The sequence below is a fragment of the Panthera tigris genome, chromosome E3, assembly GCF_018350195.1.
Source record: "Panthera tigris isolate Pti1 chromosome E3, P.tigris_Pti1_mat1.1, whole genome shotgun sequence".
In the NCBI taxonomy this organism is placed as follows: domain Eukaryota; kingdom Metazoa; phylum Chordata; class Mammalia; order Carnivora; family Felidae; genus Panthera; species Panthera tigris.
This window is the reverse complement of record NC_056675.1, coordinates 40,627,920-40,649,425: the sequence shown is the minus strand read 5'-3', so window position 1 is coordinate 40,649,425 and position 21,506 is coordinate 40,627,920. Positions and strand designations below refer to the sequence as shown.

General features: G+C 57.5%; 1 protein-coding gene across 1 annotated transcript in view; it reads right to left on the bottom strand.

The window, feature by feature from the left end:
- The window catches only part of LMF1 (lipase maturation factor 1), an 88,505-nt gene that overhangs the window by 47,786 nt on the left and 19,213 nt on the right, over positions 1-21,506 (bottom strand). Inside the window, exon 3 of the mRNA XM_042972462.1 lies at positions 19,908-19,918. Within this exon, the coding sequence (XP_042828396.1) occupies positions 19,908-19,918 (11 nt within the window). The remainder of the gene's footprint in view (positions 1-19,907; positions 19,919-21,506) is intronic.

Below are 21,506 nucleotides of genomic sequence, written 5' to 3'. Positions count from 1 at the left end.
TGGGACAAACGGCAGTTTAAAACACTGCAGTTCACAGTTTAACTGGAGCTCAGTTAATGACCTGCTCAAGTGTACCCATGTGGCGTTAACTCTGAAACGCAGCAAAATACACGACGGGTTGGTGGACGGACGGAGAGGTGAGTAGATTAGCTAAATCACAGAAAAAAAAAAAAATCAAGTAAGATACAACCTGTAGAAGTTAGATGGTCCGTGTATGCGTTTTTACTATATAATCCTTTATTTTTATTTTTTTGGTATGCTGGAAATTTTTCATAGTGATATGATTTGATTTTTTTAAACATGGCAGCTATTTATTCTTTATTTATTTTTATTTTTTATTTTTTAGCCATTTATTTTTTATTTATTTTTTATTTTATTTTATTTTTTTTAATTTTCTTTTTTTAACATTTTATTTATTTTTGAGACAGGGAGAGACAGAGAATGAACGGGGGAGGGTCAGAGAGAGAGGGAGACACAGAATCTGAAACAGGCTCCAGGCTCTGAGCTGTCAGCCCAGAGCCCGACGCGGGGCTCGAACTCACGGACCGTGAGATCATGACCTGAGTTGAAGTCGGCCTCTTAACTGACTGAGCCACCCAGGCGCCCCTTTTTTATTTATTTTTAAAGTTTATTTACTTAGAGAGAGATAGAGCACACGCACGAACGGGAAGAAGCAGAGAGCGAATCCCAAGCAGGTTCTGCACTGTCAGCATGGAGCCTGATGTGGGGCTCGGTCGCACAAACGAGGAGACCGTGACCTGAGCCGAAGTCAAGAATTGGATGCTTGCCAGACTGAGGTGCCCCCGTAATGACACGATTTTAAGAGTCCTAATCACACTTATCCTTAGCCACTGTGAAAATAATAAAAAGTTCTAAGACCTAAAGAAGAAAAAAACTATGATCTCCTACATGGAAAGTTAAAACAAAATACGGAAAATGAGTTCAAGTATCAAACGGCATCAGCAGCAACTGCAAATGGCATTAAAAGGACTCCTGTAGGTGCTCAGGGACCAAGTGATTGTCACAAAAGCTGAAGAGGGAAAGGAACACCTGTTTATCTTGAGTTTTTCAGAGGCACAAGATTTAGAGCAACCAGTTGATGAAGGAAAGTTACTTTTAGAAAAATCAACCAACCAACCGAGCAAAACTCTGATAAAAGCAGAGTGACAGAATTTGAGCACAGAGCACACCCTCCGGGGCGCGGGGTGGCTCAGTCGGCTCAGGTCATGATCTCGTGTTCAAGAGTTCGGGCCCTGCATCGGGCTCGCTGCTCTCCGTGGGCACAGACCCGCTTCGGATCCTCTGTCTGCCCCTCTGCAAAACCCCTCTCTCGGCCTCTCCCCAACTTGCACGTGACCTCTCTCGCAAGCGCTCTCTCTCTCTCTCTCTCAAAAGTAAATAACCATTAAAAAAAACACAGACAAGAACGTGAGCTCCAGACTGGCCACCAAGGCTACCGGCCCTTCACTGCTGCTGACCGAGAACTTGCTAAAGGACAGGTCAGGCTGGTGACAGGTGGCCTCAGCAATCTCACCGTCGCAGAGAGAGAGGAAAGGTGGCCTGAGCTTTCTGACCGGCAGCGACCGGAGTCCCGGCACCCACAAAACGTTCCTGCCCAAATCAAGGCCGACTCTGGAGTAGCCGGGAGCCCTGTGGCTGGCCCACCGGGCCTGGAGAGCAGTCCGCTCTGTGCAGGACTACACAAGTCCTGTCTGGAGCACAGAGGGGGAGGGGCGTGGAGAGGCTGCAGGGGGCACCCATCGGGCGTGTCGGTGCGCACTCGGACACGGGGGCCGTAGGAAAGGCGCTTGCTTAGCCGGCGGTCCCCGAGCACGGACTGAAGGTGGGAGCTGTCCCCCCCTCCCCCCCCCCCCCCCCCCGGTGTCCCGGCGGTGCATGGTCACAGACCCCACCCGGGGCGGCACGTGCTGAAGCGCGTCCAGGTGGAACAGCAGCGTGTGGGATCCGCGTCACGGCCGAGCAGGAAGGGAGGCGGTAAGCAAAGCCCGGGCCGCTGCCTGTTCAGGGTCACCGTCAACACGGAGATGGTGTGTGTGCGCTGGAGGGTTTTCGTAATCAAAAGTTGAAGAAGAACAGAGCAAGGAATCGGCATCTACGGGGACATCCAGGACGGACTGCCGGCAGGCTCGTGAATCGCAACACACTGAACTGCGATGTTTTAAACTGCCGCGTGTCCCAGAAGCCAAACTTACAGCGACTATGGGACTAAGTCTGTTAAGAAGATATCTAAAAGCCTCGTGGAGAAAATCCCACGCCATCGAGGGACATGCCCGAGTCTCATGCAGGCCAGCGGCACGAGCACGCGTTTCCCAGAAGAGGAGGCAGGAGGGCAGCGGAAAGCCACGGTGTGGGAGCAGGGGGCCTCCGCTACCCAGACCGCTCAGGTGCGGCTCGGAAAACAAGTTCTCTTTCCGAGATAGGAGACCCATGTTCAGGGGGACTGGCTTCTGTAAGGAGGCAAAGACTCCGAAGGGGGCTGAAGGGTGGGCAGACACGGCTGGTGGTGCGCCAGCTGTCACGGCCGCCCCGGACGGCCTGGCGTGGGAGCAGGCAAAGGGCAGAAGCGTGTTCTCTGCACAGAAGCGCACGCGGGGTGTCACATAGGGCCCGAAGGAAGGAAGGGGAGGATCCAGGAGCCTGGCGCACGACAGCCACGTCGCCCAAGAAGATCGAGGACTCTGCTCCAGTCCAGTGGCCATGTGAGAGGCGGCACCGTGCTCCCCAAAGCGCAGGGCCTGCACATGCAAAGCCCCCTGGGGCTCACACCCGCCCCGGGCTCGGGCCCACCTGTTATTTTCTCAGTTGTTCTTTTCCTCGGGGATTATGACTGTAATTGCTGATTTTGGCACGATCAAAACGGGGAAAAAGCCAGAGAGTTGTCCATTTGCTGATGCTGAGCCAAGTATCCCGGACCGGGTCCCGAAGCCACCTGATGGGGTGGCGGGCGCGAGCCTTCCCCCGCGGGCTGCGCCGTGGTGTGCGTTCTGAACGGGCGCCGTGCCGGGGCGGGACCTTCGCGCGAGTCTCGCAACAGAACCACGTACATGCTTAGAATTTGGGAAGGGGCCGAGCCGTGGGGAGTCCGGAAACTTCTGAGGCCCGGAGAGCGCCACTTGGCGTGGCGAGAAGCACGGCTTCCTGTCTCCTGAGTCGCTGCTTTCATCCCCAAGCCCTGGCCTTTTTTGAGGCACATCGCACAGCTCTCGCTCAGATAGGAGGAGGTTTCTTGCCGCCCAAACACACAAAACCTGAGACACGGCACAGACTGAGTGGACAGGAGGGCAGTAACCTCACCCGTCCGGCGGAGGCACCGGGCGCCACGCAGCACATCCCCTCCCCGCCTCCCCCGGCTCTGGGGACCAACTCCAGAGCACCCGCAGCACTAAATATCGGTCAGGAAGTACTTCGCTGTCCTGCTTTCCTCACCCGGACTCACCCGGACTCCCACGCCCACACCGGCCCTCATCCGTGGCTCTGGCTCGACGGAGACCACCGTCTCTCCGGCCTTGCCAGCCCCTCCCCACCTAGTCAATGCCCAGGACTCCCTGACCCCTCCTTGGACCCTCCAGGCACCGCCTGCGTCTAGCGTCTCCTGCCAGCAGCAGCACAGAGCACAGGGCAAGCTCGGACCCGTCCAGACAGGAGACCGATCCGAGGGTCCCTTCCTGGTCTCAACACCCTGCGGTCCTCTGAAAACCTTCACTCCTCCCAAGCCCCCAGCACCGGCAGGCCACCGCAGTCCCTGCGCTCAGAACCGGCCCCCGACCCCCACCCCTGTCCCGCCTCCAGCCACGAGCGCCGTGAAGCACCCGGTCCCAGGAGAGGAAAGGACTTCTCACCCGGCCAAGGGCACCTGGCTGGGAGCGGACCTCCCTGCGCCCCTCAGGCAAAGCTTCACTGGCTCCCTCTCCTCCTCTGGCCGCCCCCACCCGGGCTCCTCCAGTCCTGTGCCCAGCTCACATCTGCTCACATCTGATCCACCACTGACCTCATTTTATTAGAAGCAACTCAGTAAATACTAAGACAAGTTTATTATTCCTTAATCAAAAGCAAAGATGTTCACTGAAGATAAACTGGAACTAAGGAGAAAAGCAGTCTGACCACCCAGAGGTAAATCTTACTAATTCCCTGATCGTATACTTCAAAATAATTTTGGAAGATTTTTGTAGAAGCAAATTGCAGGGGTGCCTGCTGGCTCAGTCAGAAGAGCATGTGACTCTGGATCCCGGGGTTGATTTCAAGCCCCATGCTGTGTTTAGGGATGACTTAAAATATTTTAGGGGCGCCTGGGTGGCTCAGTCGGTTGAGCGTCCGACTTCGGCTCGGGTCACGATCTCGTGGTTCGTGAGTTCGAGCCCCGCGTCGGGCTCTGTGCTGACGGCCCGGAGCCTGGAGCTGCTTCGGATTCTGTGTCTCCCTCTCTCTGCCCCTCCCCTGCTCACGCTCTGTCTCTCTCAGAAATAAATAAAAATAAAATATTTTTAAAAATGGGATGTAGTATATACAATTTAAAACCCATTTTAACATATCTTAAGTATCTTTGTGTGTCATTACATCGTGGTGTTTAGTAATGCAGAGATGTAATTTTAACTGATTCTCCACAGCTGAACCTTCAAGTGTATTTCCATTTTCTCCTGCCACGAACACGGTGCTGAGCCCCTCGCAGTTTGTCCGCACACCCTAATCCTGCCGCAGAACATCCTGAAGCGAGGCTGGTGACCGGCAGGCACATGTGTAACTGGGCAGCCACACGTCCTCCAAGGAGGCTGCACCAAGTCCTGTGCTCCCGGCAGTCCCCGCTTGCCCCACCGCCCCCAGCGCTGCCGTAGACAGTCCCTCCAAATGCCACTGTTGGATACAGCAGTTGCTTGTTGGCTTGACAACCGTCTCTCGTCACCACTGGGCTGAATTATTTTACGTGCTTAGCTACGTAAAACCGCTCAGCAAACTGCTCACTGTTCACAGTGGCTTAGTAGTTTGTTCTCAAAACACCCCTCCTGATGATAAGAGCCGTGACATCCACGCCGTCTCACGCATCTGCGTACCAGACCCGGGCACGCCGTGAAAACACCTTCCTCAACCCCTCAGTGCAGTTACTTAGTAGATGCCTACGCACACGTCGTAACACACACACAACATGTAACGTAGAAGACGTGTTAGGTAGAACACGCACATACGTGTGTGTGAACGCTGCATGTTTATCAACGGGTTCATTTGTTATAGTTCCTATTTGGCTTCCCCACACGTCCTACGTGGCTTTTTAAAGATTTAATGTGCTAAAACTTATCCTTTGTGCTGTGTACTTTTAAACTCTTACAGCAGTTGTAGGTTCAGAGCAAACCGATGAGCATCGCACCGTTCCCGTAGACTCCTTGCCCTGGGTTCCGTGGTGTTGACCCAGGCGTAGACCCGAGAGACCCCCATCACCGTCTGCGTGTAGGCAGCCCCCTCCCCAGCCCCCAGCCAGGATCGCGCTGTGTGCGGCACCTGAGATGGGCTCCTCTGACGCTCACCTAGGTCCCGACAGTGGTTCGCTGCTGGTCAGTGGTGCGCTGTAAGCATTCACACCCTTCCTGGCTCTGTCCGGCGTGGGGCACAGAAGCAGTGTCACCCCGTCAGCCACGAGCACACCCAGCACCCGGATCTTGGTGTCTGACGCGGTTCTCCGTGAAAGAGAAGCAAGGCCCCTGGGGAAAGAGCTGAATCGAGGGCTACAGAAGGGAAATCACCGGATGGGCCTGCAGCTCCCGTAGGGCTGGGAAGTCGGGGGGGGGGGCTCAATAAGGGTGTGGCAGCCAGCCTCGGGGCTCCCCGCAGCTAAGGCTGGGCGATGAGCACCAGAGCAGGTCCTCGTGGTGCTGGATCCCAGTCTGTGAGAATAGAATGAGGAGCCACAGCGACATTAACAAGTATTTAGTAAAGAAATGGGGGAGAAAGGGTAGCTCCTCCTCATAGGGGAACTGCAATTCACAACAGCAGAAGGGATGATGGAAACCGGAAAATCACCTCCAGGACGTCACAGTAATGACGGCCACAGGGAAGCCTAAAGTCAGGGGACAAACCCTGAAGGAAAAACAGGGTAATCACATAACTTCAAGAAACTCCCCCAATTTTCAATAGCGACTATGTGGCTTTAATGTACATACACGAGTCATTTGAGGGTGTCGCTGAGTCCTCCCTCCCCTGGGGTCGCGGGGCCCAGACACCGGCTTCCAGAGGACAGAGGAGGGACGGGAAAATGCACCCGACACAGGACACACCCGGAAACACACTTTCAGCAGGTGATCCAGGTCAGCATCACCTGCGGGGAGTCGTGAGGATTCAGGCACCTGATCTGGTGATGAGAAGCGCACCCCCCCCACCCCGCCCCGTGACCTGTCTCGTCACGAGAAACACCAGGTAAACCCAGCCTGAGGGACGCTGTACCAAGTAAGTGACCAGAACTGCTCACAACTGTCAAAGTCAGGAGAGTCCGGGAGGCTGGCACAGACCCCAGAGGGCAAAGCGGACGAGGCGTCATGCGCAGTGTGGCCCAGGAGGGGCCCCGGGACTGGGGGGCACTGGTGGGAAAGCTAGAGACACCCAACCACGGTCTCGTCGAGCTGACCGTCCCGCCAGTGCTGACGTCTCTGTTCCACCAGTTACGTGCCACCTGCGGGGACGCAGGGCGGAGGCTGACGGGGACTCTGCAACTTTTCTGAGTCAGAAACTATGTCAAGACCACCTTTTCAGAGGTCCTGTTGGCACCATTTCGCCAGGGACAAGCCACAGCCTCGGGTCAGCGCCCGGCTGGGCCCCGCCCCAGGGCGGGCACGCGCCTGGCCGTCATGAAGAGGACCGGGTCTCGGGGGCTCTGCCTTGTACGGGAGCCCCCCTCACCCTGGAAACCCGGGAACAAAGTGTGGCCGTGCCACTGCTAACCCCGAAGCCACCCTGGCTCTTACCGAGGAGCACGGACCTCAGACGGCGCCTCGGAGGCTGCCTCTGGCTCCACCGTTAGTTTTCCATTTTATGCTTTGCCTCTGGTTGCGTTCAGCCTACGGACTGTGGTCCTCTTGCTCGGCGCTTCTGTGCCCAGTTCAGGGCCGAGCAGGAGTAGGTGCTGTGTGCCCAGACCCGAGGCTGTCACGCTGCCGGGCCAGCCACGTCCCGGACGACGGCCGCACGTGCTTCAACGCAGCCATCTCTCAGAAGCACGAGAACGCATGCTGCGGCTGTGCTGGCGGTCTGAGTTCCGGAGACACGTCATCGAAAAAAAACCAATGCGTTTTCTCCATACACCAAGTCACACCCTCCACCGAGCATAGGGCCCTGAGCTGCCAGCGGCCTTGAGAAGAGTGACAACATAAGAATGTGCCAGCCTAGAAAAACCCAGACCGCTTGCCTTCTCGCGGCATCCGAGTGTGGACCCGTGCACAGGCTCACCAGGGACCAGCCACGCCGTGATCGAGCCCCTCCCCGTCCTATGTGCTGTGGTGGTGGGGGGACCCCGTGAAGCCCCAGCCCTCATGCGCGGACTCTCTGGTGAGAGGAAGGCAGGTGGAGAGATGATAAGCCGACAGATAACGCAAAGACCCATGTCAGAGGGTGGTGGGCTGGAGAAAAATGAAACGGGGCCCGGGGCTGGGAAGCACGGCTGTGCAGGTGCAGGAGGTGGACTGGAGAGAGGCATGTGGCCCTGGGGGCCACTGTCCCACAGTGGGAGCAGCCAGTGTGGAGGCAAGTGTGAATGGATGTGGTACAAAAATTAATCACAATCCTGTCCGCACGTCAGTCTTCCAAATGTTCAAAAGCTACTCATCAAGGCTAATACCAAATGGAAAACCAGCAGTGCTCTTCCTTGTCAAAGGTATTTAATGTTCGTTTATTTTTGAGAGAGACAGAATGTGAGTGGGGGAGGGGCAGAGAGAGACGGAGACACAGGATCGGAAGCAGGCTCCAGGCTCCGAGCCGTCAGCACAGAGCCCGACGTGGGGCTCAAACTCACGAACTGCGAGATCATGACCTGAGCCGAAGCCGGACGCTCAACCGACGGAGCCACCCAGGCGCCCCCAAAGGTATTTAAATATGAGACCAACCACATGCCCATAATAAGTACAGGGATCGTGCTTTAAAAGAGGTATAAAATTCTCAGTAAGAGGACACAAGCCATTAAGAAGAGATGCGTTGTACACACTTAGGAACTATTAACGGCACTAAAACTGCACCGGTATCAGTGTCTCCATTCAATGAATCCACACAGACAAGAGCTGCTATTGTAACAGCAACAAAGCATGGCTTCCTCGCTTAAAATTTCTGTTTTAAAATATCAAAGCATTTACAAAAGAAACTGGCACACAGCTGCTACTCCAGGGCTAACCTAACAATGCCTCTCCCTGTTAGTGGCGTTGGCAAAGGTCAGGCTTGCCGATGCTGTGTTCCTCTTGCATCCAACAATGGGGCATCGGAGCCAGGAAGCTCCAGGGACACACGCCAGACTCGGGAGGTTCCAGGCCAGCCAGTGGCTGCAATGGTGTCTGAGGAGACCAAAGCCATTCTCTGGCCTCCCAGCTGTTCACTGTGATTCAGGACACATCAGTGTTTACCTGGCAGGGAAGGAGCATGGGGGCAACGGTTCCTCCTGCCTCAGACAGGCGACTGCTAACGCTGCAGAAGTAAAGGGAAGGACCCATCTCACCAGTTGCTTTTAGCTATGACCAAATGAGATCAAATGTGATAAAAAAAAATGTGATCAAAACATGGGCTTAAAAATGATTCTTCCTAAGGAAGAATAACGCTCTAGAATATACATGGGGAAGAAGGCTGTGGACCAGTAGCTGTGTCTCTGAGCCTTACCCCAGCACAACTGCAGGTACCTGTCTCTGTGAACTATAAAGATCTCGAAGATGGGAAGAAGGACAAATAGGTCAGTGGTACCCAATCTGGCAAAGAGTTAACCTGCCCCGCAGTCTCCAAATCCAGAGACCTATAAAGCATCCACTCCAGGTGGTAATAGTTCCCAAGAAAAAATCTCTATGAAGGGGGTGGGGAATGGGGAAAGGAAGTGACAGATTATCTAATATGTTTGATTCAGTAAAAATCGTATTGGAAGAAGTCAAACAGTTGTGTTGGTGAATTTGGAATGAAATGTTAAAGCATGATCAGAGATGAAAAACAAAGCAAACCAAAAAAGAAGAGGCAACTATTAACTCCAGGGAAAACAACGAGTTACTAGAAACAAGTGAGCACAATTTACTGTTGGCTCAGCAGATGACATTTACACAGTGTAAAGACTGAATATGAATTTCATATACTATATTTGTGACACACTTGTACTGAGATGAGGGAAAGAGAAGGATATGGGAGGGAGAGTAATCCTTATCATTCACAATAGGAAGAATATAGAAAAAAGCTTAAGTGATACACCAAGAATAGTCTCCATAAATGTATTATTCAGAAATATGGAGATAAATACCAGCAATGGTAAAAAAGTAAAGGAGTTGCTCCAGGAAACAGAATGGGGGTGAGCAGAGGTAAAAGACACTGCTGTTTTTGTTATAAGCTGTGACATACACTTTCTTCCTAGTCCACGCACATTTCTAATGTTTCTTAGAATTAGAAGAACAATCTTAAGGCCCAATTATCTGCTCACAGTGTAATAAAATCAGAAACTGGTCAACAAAAGGTACCCTACAAAACCCTGAGGGCTTGGGACTTTGGAAGCTCTTCTCTAAACAGCACTTGGACCAAAGAGACATCAGCACTGACAATTATAAAAGTATACTGTGTGCCATTATCAGGAAGACCCTGGACTCTCAAACAGGCAGGGTGGGTGGCCAGAGACACAGAGGGGAGTGGTCACCTGCCTCTATGCTTTCATTAGCAGGTAAGAAGAGATGGAAAATTAATGAGTTAAACAATCAACTCAAGATCTTAGGAAATAATAAACCCTTTCCTCCCAGAAAGAGGAAACAACCTATAAAAAGTAAAAATTAATGAGCTAGAACACATTTTTTAAAAAATCAGATAAAACCAGTTATTTGAAAAGACCCACCATGGAGACAACCTACGGCTGTTTTGACCACAGGGATAAAGGAGGGAACAGACAAGCACTCAGGAGTGCCCAGGAGCTGAGCTAGAACTACAGCTGGGGGTAGGGGTGGAAAGGCCACTCCGAATAGCATGCAGCCATAATGGTAACAGCAGGAGGGTGTGGGGGAAGAGTGTGTGGCAGTCGGACAGACCCTGGCCGCAGGGACTTCAGCAAGTCTCCAGAAAACAGGGTGGTGATAAAACCATGGTTCTCAACCCCCAGGGGACCAGCATCCGGGAGACTCAACAGTTCATCAAACGTGATGTCACCATCACAAACATGGGCTGACAAGAGACACTGGATTAATTCCCAAGCACATGGCTCTGCCGCATTTAATCTATAACAACTTTCCTGTTCTAAAGTCTTAAGTTGGATACAAACCCTTTTCCACATTTCTATTTCAAATCACTGGAAATAAATCCAAAAGCCCCCCAAAAGCAAATGCTAGTCAAACATCCACATCTACACAATTTAATAAAAATAAAAGGCAATTTAGAAGCATTGCAGACAAAAGCCACCCACATGGATTCAGAACTAGAAGTGTGAATAAAAGCAACAAAATGCTTCTTTTCTATCCTAGAGTTCTGCATATTAAAGAGATAAGCAAGTTTCAGAAATAGAAATGGGTAGCTAGATGTGATGGGGAAAATGGAGAATAAGCAAAATGTTAGTGATCACGTAAGGAAGAAAGGTCTTTAAAACAGATCTTCTTCTAGGTCTTAGTAATTCTCACCAGATAGTCCTAAGTGAAGAGAATGGCCCATAATCGGCCCCATCTGGGTGTGCGGTGACCTTCACCTGAGCGTGTGCGCACATGTGTTCGCACACAGATCTGAGGAGGCGTCAGGGTAAGAGAATACGGTAAGATAGGGGTTACCGGGGGAAGGAGCAGACCGAAGATGCAAAAGACCACACTGGGAAACAGCACCATGTACGGTGTGTGCACACGAGGGAGGAGAACCCAGCACCTTGAGAGACTTGCCCAAAGGGGCCCCGGCACCCCAGACCTGACTTTCCCCCTTCAACACGCTGGGCTGAACACTGCACACCCCGGGGGGCAACTGTGCCACGTGGGTCACAGCCAGGAGCGCCTTCAGTGACCCCCGGGGCCGCAGCCCCTCAGGACGGCTCCTTCTCTCCAGGAGCATGGTCTCCCTGCACTGGTGACCCCAGGGACCGGAGAAGGGAACAGTGGTGTGCCGATAGAGCCAGCCAGGCAAAGAGAGGATGGCGGGGCCGGTGGGGGCGGAAATGAGGCAAGAATACTCCCCCTGGGGGCGCCTGGGTGGCTCGGTCGGTTAAGTGTCCGACTTCGGCTCAGGTCATGATCTCACCGTCCGTGAGTTCGAGCCCCGCATTGGGCTCTGTGCTGACAGCACGGAGCCTGGAGCCTGTTTCAGATTCTGTGTCTCCCTCTCTCTCTGCCCCTCCCCTGTTCATGCTCTGTCTCTCTCTGTCTCAAAAATAAATAAATGTTTAAAAAAAAAAAAAAAAAAAGAATACTCCCCCTGGCACCCGGGTGGCTCAGTCGGTTGAGTGTCTGACTTCGGCTCAGGCCATGATCTCACGGTTCGTGGGTTCGAGCCCCACGTCAGGCTCTGTGCTGACACCCAGAGCCTGGAGCCTGCCTCGGATTCTGTGTCTCCCTCTCTCTTTGCTCCTCCCCTGCTCACACGCTCTCTGTCAAAAATAAACAAAGATTAAAAAAAAAATTTTTTTAATTAAAAAAAAAAGAAAACAAGGCTCCCCCTGGATCAGGACCAGCCCCAAGACCCTGATGGAGAGAGCACCAGAAATTCCAGGCAGCCCGGGTCACTACGGAGAACACCCAACACAGGCCGACAACAGGAGGTCTCTGGGCCTCTCAGGCGGTCGTGGCCAGCCAGGGCTGCTCACAGTGGGTAAAGGGCAGAAGCCATTCAAGACGGTTCCTCTCACTCTGGAAAGGGCTATGCCTGCTAGTTGAGATGCTTCCCAGCCCACGCAGGTCACACGGGACCTCTGAAGACCACCTGGCACGGGCTTCTCTGTCCCTCCTAAGGACCCAAGCGGACAAGAGACCAAATCCAAACAATGCTGAGCGGCCAGTGTCACTGGCGGGGAGCAAGGAGAGTGCGAGCGGACACCCATGGAGCCATGCGAGGAGAGTGGCTGTGTCAAGCCCGAGCACCCCGGAAACCACAGGGAAAGACGCCCCCGAGAGGCTGCACAGCCCGGCGAGCTCACAGGCCAGGACAGGAGAGGCTGCCTCTGATTATGGGAGTAATGCGATTACGAGAAACTGCTTTCTCGGGCTTGGGGGCTGGGAAGGGAATTAGAAGAACCATCAATTAGAGCAGAGGATATGAGATCCGGGCAAAGCGCAGAGCTGGGACACAAGGGTCTGGAGACGGTTTGGTGGGATCTGCTGTCACAGAGTCCGCCCGGCCCTCGGAGGCGGTCTAATCGCTTCCTGCAGGCGAGCGCCGCTCCAGCACTAATAGGTTTTAATAAAAACTTCCAATTGGACCAGTAAACCCCTCATTAAGCTGTTTTTAAAGCACGAATTTAAGAGCAGCAAGGGTAAGGGGTCACAAGCAGCATTTAATTCACGACGGCTGGTGGGAGGTGCTGCTGGGACAGACACCGGAGTTCAAGGGTCCAGGCCACATTCGCACCGATGCCAGCACAGGACCTGCCTGAAAAGCGCACCTAATGAGGCAGCAGCGACCGGAGGAGAGTGCCAAACGCCCGGGGGGCTGCTTCTGTGAGCACAGCCACAGCCTGCAGGGACTCGCTCGCCCCTGACGCCCCGCACGGCACGTGTGCGCCCCACCTGCACCTCTGAGTGCCGCGAAACACCGACGGTGCACCCGCCCCCCGTCCCCATAGCCCACCCACGGTCCTCCTGCTGCCATCCAGCCCTCCTGGCCTCAGGAGATGGCGGTCAGCCCCCAGTCTCCTCCAGGGTCCTGCTTCCTGGCCCCGTGGCCCGCGGCTGGCCCTGCCGGTGAGGACTACACCCGGCGTTCAGCACACCAGGATAAATGAGTAGCTCATCCACTGAGCTGCTTTCCGAAACCAAGCGTCGCTGACGCATCTTGTTCTCGGCCAGACGGGCCTGCAGTGAAAACAGAATGCTCTTTTCCTACAAAGGAACGTCCCGAGCCGTGGAGCCCGCCGGAATCCTTCTCTCAGACCCCTCGCGCCCCAGGGACGGGTGCCTGGGCGGTCTGACGCAGGAGGACCCGTGCTGCTGACTTGCTTCCCGTGTCCAAGCACCGCGTGAGGTTTCAAGCCGCGAGCCGCACCTGAGGAAACGAAGCAGGCCTGGGACCGCAGCTGCCCACTGTCCCGGCAGCGCTAACGGCACTAACGAACGTCTGAGCGTTCACGCGGCCTGAGGGGCTTGTATCAGTTTCTACCTGCTGTTTCCCGCCCCAGCTGGGCTGCTGAGCCTCGGAAGGAAGGGGCCAGATCTCCACGCCCCTCAACAAAGGACCTTAACCACGACAGCACCAAAACACAAAAAACACAGCCCGTGCGGCCACAGGCAGAATGACGAAAAGCTATGGAAATACCACCCCCTTGAAAGAAGACTATGGCGTAAACCGAACGTGCTCAGGGAGCACATGCCCACGTGAACACCAAGGTTCCCGAAGCTCCTGATAGAAGATCAGTGTCGGGGGAGGTGGGGACCCGGACCTGCCTGGGAGACCGCCTGGAGGCCAACACCAGCACATGCTGGGGTCCCTCAAGCTAAAATCGCAATCCAAGTTACCGGATCCTTTCTAGGGCCGGAGACACTCCAGAAGCCTCAGGGCCTCGAATAGCAGAGAGGTCTCATCATGTGTGTGTCTGGGCACAAGGGCCCTGTGATGGCTCAGCTCCAGGTCACGGGGCCTGTCCCCTCTGCAGCCGCCAGCTGGCCTCCCCTGGTGCCCGCGGCCGGCCCAGGCCCGGAGGGGTGGAGCCCTGCATCGGCACCAACACTGGGGGGAAGCCGCACGACTCAGTCCCGAGGACAGGGGGCCCTTCCTGGGTCCCCACCTCACCCAAAACAGGTGGCCATCAGGCCTCAGGCCACATTGGGAGGCTGCGGGCCAAGAGCAGCCCCTTCTGGGCAGAAAAGACCGGAAATACCAGCCGGCCCGGCCTGCTGGTTGCTACACGGCTTTCAAGGACGGCGCAAGGGCCCCACCCTGAGCTCATGATCATCAAAGAGCACTTTCCGCTGGGGAGCAGGAAACAGCACTTACAGGGGACCTGAATTAATTACCTTTACACCCACTCTTTGAAGTAAGAGTTACCAACCCAGTGGCCTTCAAGGCACAGCCACACGGAGAGCCTCGGCAGAGAAACAAGCGGCAAAGCAGCCTCCTAGCACCCGGTTAACAGTGGCCTTCATGTGTCCTGGAGCAAACAGCCCTACTGCCCTGACCGTCACCTTAGCCGGAGTCCCAGCCGGCTGCAAACAGGCACTCGAGGGCCCGGGTCCCGGGACAGCAGCAGGTGCCACTGACGATGGGGAGCGGGCCCTCAGGACCGTGGAAAATGTTCCAGACACTTGGACATCCTGAGAAACGTGTGGTCGTTCTGAACAAGGGGAAGGCGCTAGAAAGAGGACGTGGCCCCGCGGCCCTCCTCCCAAACCGAAGGGAGTTATATCTCACCTACCACGTCCTTACAGGGTCAGAGAAGGCGGCAGCTTGAGTCCGCAGAGGTAAACAGCCGTGCCCGCTCACGGCCTGGCCGGCGAGCGCCCAGAACTTCCCACGGGGGCGGAAGCGGGCTGTGCCGTGCGTGCCCAACGTGGCTGCCGAGCGATTGCCGTGGCGCAGGTGTGGCTAAGGAGCCGCACCTGGTCTCACCTGACTCTCATCAAGCCGCCCCGCGACGGCTGGTGACGGAGCAGCTCCGGGGGCCGCGGGCCGGGGCCCGAGTTCTCCGGGAACGTGTACCCCGTGCAGCTTAGCGCTCGGCGCGAGACCCAGTGCGGGCGCGGCCTCGTCAAAGTCCACTTTGCAGAATAGAGACACGATAAATGTAACTAAAACGAACCCAGAACGGCGCGTACACACAGGCCCAGAGGGCCTGCTCCTCGTAAGAACCGAGTTCCTGCGGGCAGCCCCAGGTGAGGCCGACGGGCCCCCGCCCGGAGGCCTGAGTCCTTTCCGTTTGGTGGCTCTGGGGCTTGGTGGCCGGGCCGGTGGCTGTCGTCCTGTGAGATTAGCGAGGGAGAGAGCAGCCTGGGACGCAGAGGGGCCGCACCAAGCGCACCCCACACGCCGCCTTCTTCCTCGGGGGCCTGCTTCCACGGGAGACGTGTCAGCAGCGCCACCGGCTCCCGGCGACACAGCTGGGGCTCACGAGTGCCAGGTAGCGCCCACGGATGCACGGATGGGGGGCAGACTTGTTTAAACTCGGAGCAAAACGGTGGCTGTTTGCCCGAGTCTCCCGACGCCAGTGTTCCCGCCGAGGACGCCCTCGCGGCCTCACAGATGCCCGCAAGGCTCGGGCACCGCCAACCCCGGGGACCGGAGGGGCTGGGGCTCTGGGCTCTGCCTCCATTTCCCACGTGAGGCCTCCTGCGGCCCCCTCCCCACGCAGCTCTCCTAAGCGCGGGGGCTTTGGCAGAGGGGCCGGCACGGGTCTCCCAAAGCCTCGTCGCCTCGGGGGGAGGCAGGCCGCGAACCTCGGCCACCACACCTGCCGCTTCACCGCCACAGGCGAGCGCGTCCTCTGGCTTCACGACCGCCGATTTTATGGTAGCTATGGTAACCGCCCCGGATTCAGGGCACGGGCGCTTTTCCCACCTGGAAAAGGAGTTAGGGTCTGCCGGGTCTCAGTCACAACTGGAAAACAACAATACTCCCGCAGCCGCAGGTAAATCAAGCAGATTTTAGCAAGACGAGAGGGAGAAGGCAGGTTTCTTGGAGGAGTGTCTCGCAGTCACGTGGACCCTAACACTCTCGCCGACGGCGAACTTCACGCCCAGACTTCTAGCCTCCCCTGCTCCCAACCGCATGAGGCTGGCAGGGTACTAACTCGCTCTTACGGTTAAGAAGCGCTCCACGGGCAAGGGGGACGGGGAACCATCCCTGCTCTCTTCTGGCCGAAAAGTTCAAGACACAAGCCCGAGAAGGAAGGCCGCACGCGGACGCAGCTGGCCGCCCCTGACACCGAGGGTGCCCGGCCGGCTGAGAAGTTGGTGAGGGACACGGGCCCAGGGCAGACGGAGAGCCTCACTTTCGATTTTAAATTTCGACTCCGGCTTTGTCACCCACCTTTTAAGGTAATTCAAGATCGGAGAAACAGTCCGTGTTCGTGTTCCTCTTGCCAGAATCCGACACTCTTCCTTCGAGTTGATGCCCATTTCTGTGACTTCAAGCGTCTCTGCCTGCAGAAGCCCTCAGCAGCCCCGGCAGAGCAGCGGGGAGAGCCCGCACGTGCCTTCCTGTTGAGGACGCGGCGTGGCCGGCCGGGGGGTCCTCCCTCCTCTCTGGCACTGACAGGGGTGCGCAGTGCTGTGCCTGTGGCACCGCTGGCCGCAAGGAAGCTGCTCTGGTCCTCTTTGGTCCTGACCCGTCTGACCACGACGTGCGTGGGAGGGTCTGTGGCATGCGCCCTTCATTCGGGTCTGGACAGTCCTCGGCTTCTATTCCTTCGACGTTCTTCTGCCTGCTGTCCCCGCTGGCGTGCGCCCCGCCCCACTGCACGGCCAGCAAGGACACCCTGTGCCCAGCGCCCCTGCCGGCCCTGTCTGCTGCTCTGTTGGGCGGGCCGGGCGGGGCGTCTGTGAGTGGGCACCGTCGTGGCTCCTGCTGGGGCAGACAGACCCACCCCTTCCTTCCCCGACGGCTCCAATATCGGGGTCACCCCTGCTGCCTGCAGGCTCCTTTTCCCCCTGCGTGCGTACATCTAGAAATTCTTGTTTAGGTCAAACGCTGTGTAGAGAAACGGTGGGTCCGGAGAGGAAGTGATTACCCAGAAGTGAGCGTCTGCAGTGAGGCTGTGGTCCGGCAGGGAGGGTCGGCGGGACGGGGTCATCTGGCCGGAAAACCGACTGTGCTCTGTGAGCGACCCCAGCACGGGGCCTGGGGGCAGCCTCTCCCCATGGCCCTTGCCCACCCGTCGGCAGAGGAGGGCCCTTCCCAGCCTCCTCCTGACCCCCTCCAGCCCACTGGGCAGCTGAGTGGCAGCACAATTGCGGCCCCTCACCAGGACACGGCCTCTGCTTCAGCCCCCCTCCCCGGGGCCTCGGGGCTTGATGTCCCTGCCCCAGGGCAGTCTGTTCCCTCCAGCACGGGGCCACCAGGGAGACCCTCTTCGGCTTCCTGCCCTGCCTGCCCCAGGCCTTCTCGCGCGCCCAGGGAGGCCCGCAGGCTGGAGCTCGGAGCTGCCACGTCTGGGACAGTTGCGGGGGCCTCTCCTTGCCAACCCCCCGGGCTCTCGGGCTCAAAGGTGAAACCGGTCACGGCCCCACGCTCCCGAGCGGGCGCTGGGGGTTCAGACCCTGCAGCTGCTCCACTGACTGGGCTCGCGTGGGTCAGGCCACGAGGTGGTCTCGCACAGCACCCAGCCCCCGCTCCCCGTGGGATGGGAGGGACGGCTGTCGGGGACGCTGTCTCCTTCTCAGAGTCCTGCTTGCAGATGGCCAGGACGGGGCTGGTGTGCTTGTGGGTGTCCCAGGGGGCCTGAACAGGACATACGCGATCCCCGGGGCGGGCCGCTTCCTGCCGGACCTTCTGCCAGACACCTGGCAGCCCCCTCAGGCCATCCTCGCCAGCACCCCTCCTGCGTCACTCGTGGTCCCGCAGGGGACGGCCTGCGTCCCCGCCAACTGCCGCTTGTGCTCTCAGGAATGAGGACACGTCCCCCGTGTCCTGGCCGTGCCGGCTCCTCACCTCTGTCTGTGCTGGCATGAGCACAGCCCCCGGCCTCTGGCCCTTGTCTCGGCCGTGCTCCCCCCACCGTCCCGCCAGACCTCCGTGTGTCCGATGGCATCAGGGCGTTCTGTCGATCTCCTCTTCCAGCTGGAACGTGAGTCTGTGACGCCGATGCCATCGCCGACGTGGTCTTTAGGGCTACGCTTCCTGTCCCTGTGCCCCTCTCTGTCTTTCCAGATCACTTGGATTTCTCAGAACACCACTTTGTCCAGCATTTTACCTGCATCTCCACGTGTTTCCGGTGACTGCTCGAGGGGTCACAATACGCACCCTGAACCCTCCTGCACTCTCCTCGGGGTGTGCAGCTCCACTCGCAGCATGGAAACCCACGACCACGCGGGTCCACCTGCCGCCCTGCGAGCCCCGTCAGGCCCGTCGCGTGCGTCCGCTCTGGGAGCGTCACGGGTCTCAGAAGGCAAACGACTTGTTTTGCTTTAAACAGTCAGGCGTGCCGCAGACGAAGCAAGAACAGGAAGCGGTCTTCCACGCTGACCCGCGGACTCCGCTCTGGGCTCCACACGCCTCCCGGAGGCCGGGTCTTCCGTCCCGTCCCTCCCGGCCGCCCGGGGCAGGGAGCGCGCCTCGGCGGCACCCAGTCCCCGACACCGGGCCCTGGCTCCCGGCTTCCATTTGAGGCGCCCGCTCACCGGCCCTGAGCCCTCAGGGCCGCTTCCAGACCCGCGTCCAGACCCACCTACCGCTCTCAGGACGCTCCCTTTCCCTCGGTCAGCACCACCCAATGCCGCGGGAGACACAGTTTCCTTCCCGCGCACGCCGTGTGGACTTCCCCGGGCTTCTTGCATCTGTGCAGTCGTGTCTCCAACCAACGTGGGGACGTCGCCAGCTGCCCCTCGTGCCGGGGCTCCGCACACATGCCGCCAGCCTCCGAGCTCTCCCCCGGGTGCCTGAGCTCTGCGCGGCCTGGGGGGGGGCTCTAGGCCCCACTCCGTGCCACTGTCACCCAGCCCCTCTGGGAAGTCCTTCATTTCACACACCGTAGTTTTCAGTTCTCGACTTTCCGTCTGCTTCTTTTCTCATCTCGTCGGTTTCTCTCCTGAGAGCTCTTCTTCTCATTCTTCAGGGCCTCAGTGCAGTCACCAGTCCCCACAGCTGCGCTGGGCTGGCCTGAGGATGGCCTCTGTCGAGGATCGTTTCCCTCCAGGACGGGCCTGCCGTCCTGGCCCGTTGCTCCTCGTGCGGTTGGGGATCGTGCTGGGGCGCCGAGGGCGGCACGGTGTGGGGTGTGTGGCTCTTCGCGTCCCCTTGGAGCGTGCTGACGTGTCCGTGTATCAGCAGGTGAGAAGGTGAGACCCACAGGTGGGCTCTGCTGGGCCCTATCCACCGGGGGGCCCCCTTGCCTCTGAACAAACGCTACCCACGCGCTCACGGTGGGTGCAGCACTACCCACACGGCATGGAATCACTGCCCGACGTCCTCCCCTTACCGAGCAAAGAAATCGAACCGCCGCGGGCTGTCCCACCGCCCTCAGCCCTGGGTGAGCTCCTCCTCTGCCCAGGGGTGTCCCGGGCACTCAGCGCGGCCCTGGGGGGGAGAAGGGTTGGCCTGCAGGACGGCCTGACCTTCACCCAAGGAACAGTGTTGATCCGTGAGGACACTGCGTGCTCGCTGCGGTGGGGCCACTCGACCAGCCGTCTGACGCTGCCTTCTACCCACAGCACACCCCAGTGTCACGCGTCCCCAGGTCTGCACCGGGCCGGCGCTCCGGGCACGGAAGCCGGCGTGGGCCAGGACTCCAGGTTCGATCACAGACATCGGCCAACGTGGTGACAGACTCTCAGGCGAGGCGAGAGGCAGAAAAAGCGCACGGGTACATACCCCACACACATGCCAAACTCCCACGGCGTCACTTTCTGATTTCCACTTACCAAACGAATACCTACAAAACAAAAGGAGAAACACGTATCAAAATTTTGCCTTGCTTTGTCAAAAAACTTGCGAGACTAAAGCATCCTGCTACCCAGCTAAGTAAAGCCCACTTCAGTGACCCCAGGACACCGTGGGTCAGGTCACAGACCCCATGGGCACTAAATGTGGGGAAGGTGGGCATAACGGGGACCCCCTAGGTGCTATGTGTGTGGCCAGAAGCCCTGTCTGCCCAGGCCCTGCCCCACATACGGGGTCCCAGCCCATGCTCACAGCAGGCCAATCAAGAAATCTTTTAGGGGGGCACTTGGGTGGCTCAGTCGGTTAAGCGTCCGACTTCGGCTCAGGTCGTGATCTCACGGTTCATGAGTTCGAGCCCCGCGTCGGGCTCTGGGCTGACAGCTCAGAGCCTGGAGCTGCTTCGGATTCTGTGTCTCCCTCTCTCTGCCCCTCCCCGACTCATGTCTGTCTCTTTGTCTTTCTCTCAAAAATAAATAAAAGTAAAAAATAAATCTCTTGGAAAAAGGAAACGTAATAGTGGATATCTGGCAGTAAATAGTTTCTGTACATAGTCAAACACCATGGAATGTCATACCCTAGAATCAGAAAGTTCGAAGGGCACCCAGTACCCTGAGCACAGATTATCAGAAAGGGGACCCTACAAGGAAGGGCGGCCTTCACTGTGGAGTGCGTGCCCAGGCGCAGGCTGCTGCCCCCACGGAACGGAAATGGCCCCATTCCGCTCCCTGAACCTCCCAGAACAGACGCAGGAGTCCGTGTCTGTGCATCAGCTCTCTTTTCAGTCAGTGCTCCGTCAACGCATCTGGGCCCCAGGCAACGTTCAAGGCGGACGTGGGTGGCAGGGCGCAGGCCGGGGCGGCTGGTGGTGGGCCCTGCGGGGGGCTGCTGCGTTTAGGACAAAACGAGGCTTGCATCGTCCACCGTCCGGAGGGAGCGGCCACGCAGCGCGCGCTGTGGCACCAACCGTGACCCCCGCACCCCCCGCGGCCCTCTGGCATCTGCTCTGGGCGCTCTTTGAAGTGCAGGCTCTGTCCTCTCTCTCCAAGGGACGTGGCAGAGGCGGCTTCCTCCGCAGGAAGGACCCCCTGAGCCTCCCCGATGCCGGTCCAAGTTTCTGGAGATAATCCTTTCTTCTTTGGGGGCCAGGAAGGTGGGGAGAGAAAGGGACGGCTGCACAGCCATCCTGACTTGCTACAAAGGGCCCTTGAGGAGTACTGCCAAAGTAAAGCACAGATAAAAGGATTGGAAAGCCGACGTTGTGGAAGGTTGATGCTGGGGGGCAGCTGGAGTGAAGTCACGGTCGGGGCTCCCAGGGTTCTAGCAGGTTCCAGCGTCCGAGACAGAAAGAGCCGCTGCAGCGAGACCCATCTTTAAAACCACTTAAACTCATGCAGTAGCGGCTGCTGAACTCTAGCTGTCTCGTCACACGTCGCCGGTTCCCGGGATGGTGAAGCCCCAAGAGCAAGAGGGCAGACACCCAAAGTCCCCACTGATGTGACCGGGAGACCCGCCTCCCCTGCAGAAGCCTCCCAATACCCAGCTCCCCGCCGCACACCTGGGCTGTGTGCCCGGACTCGGAC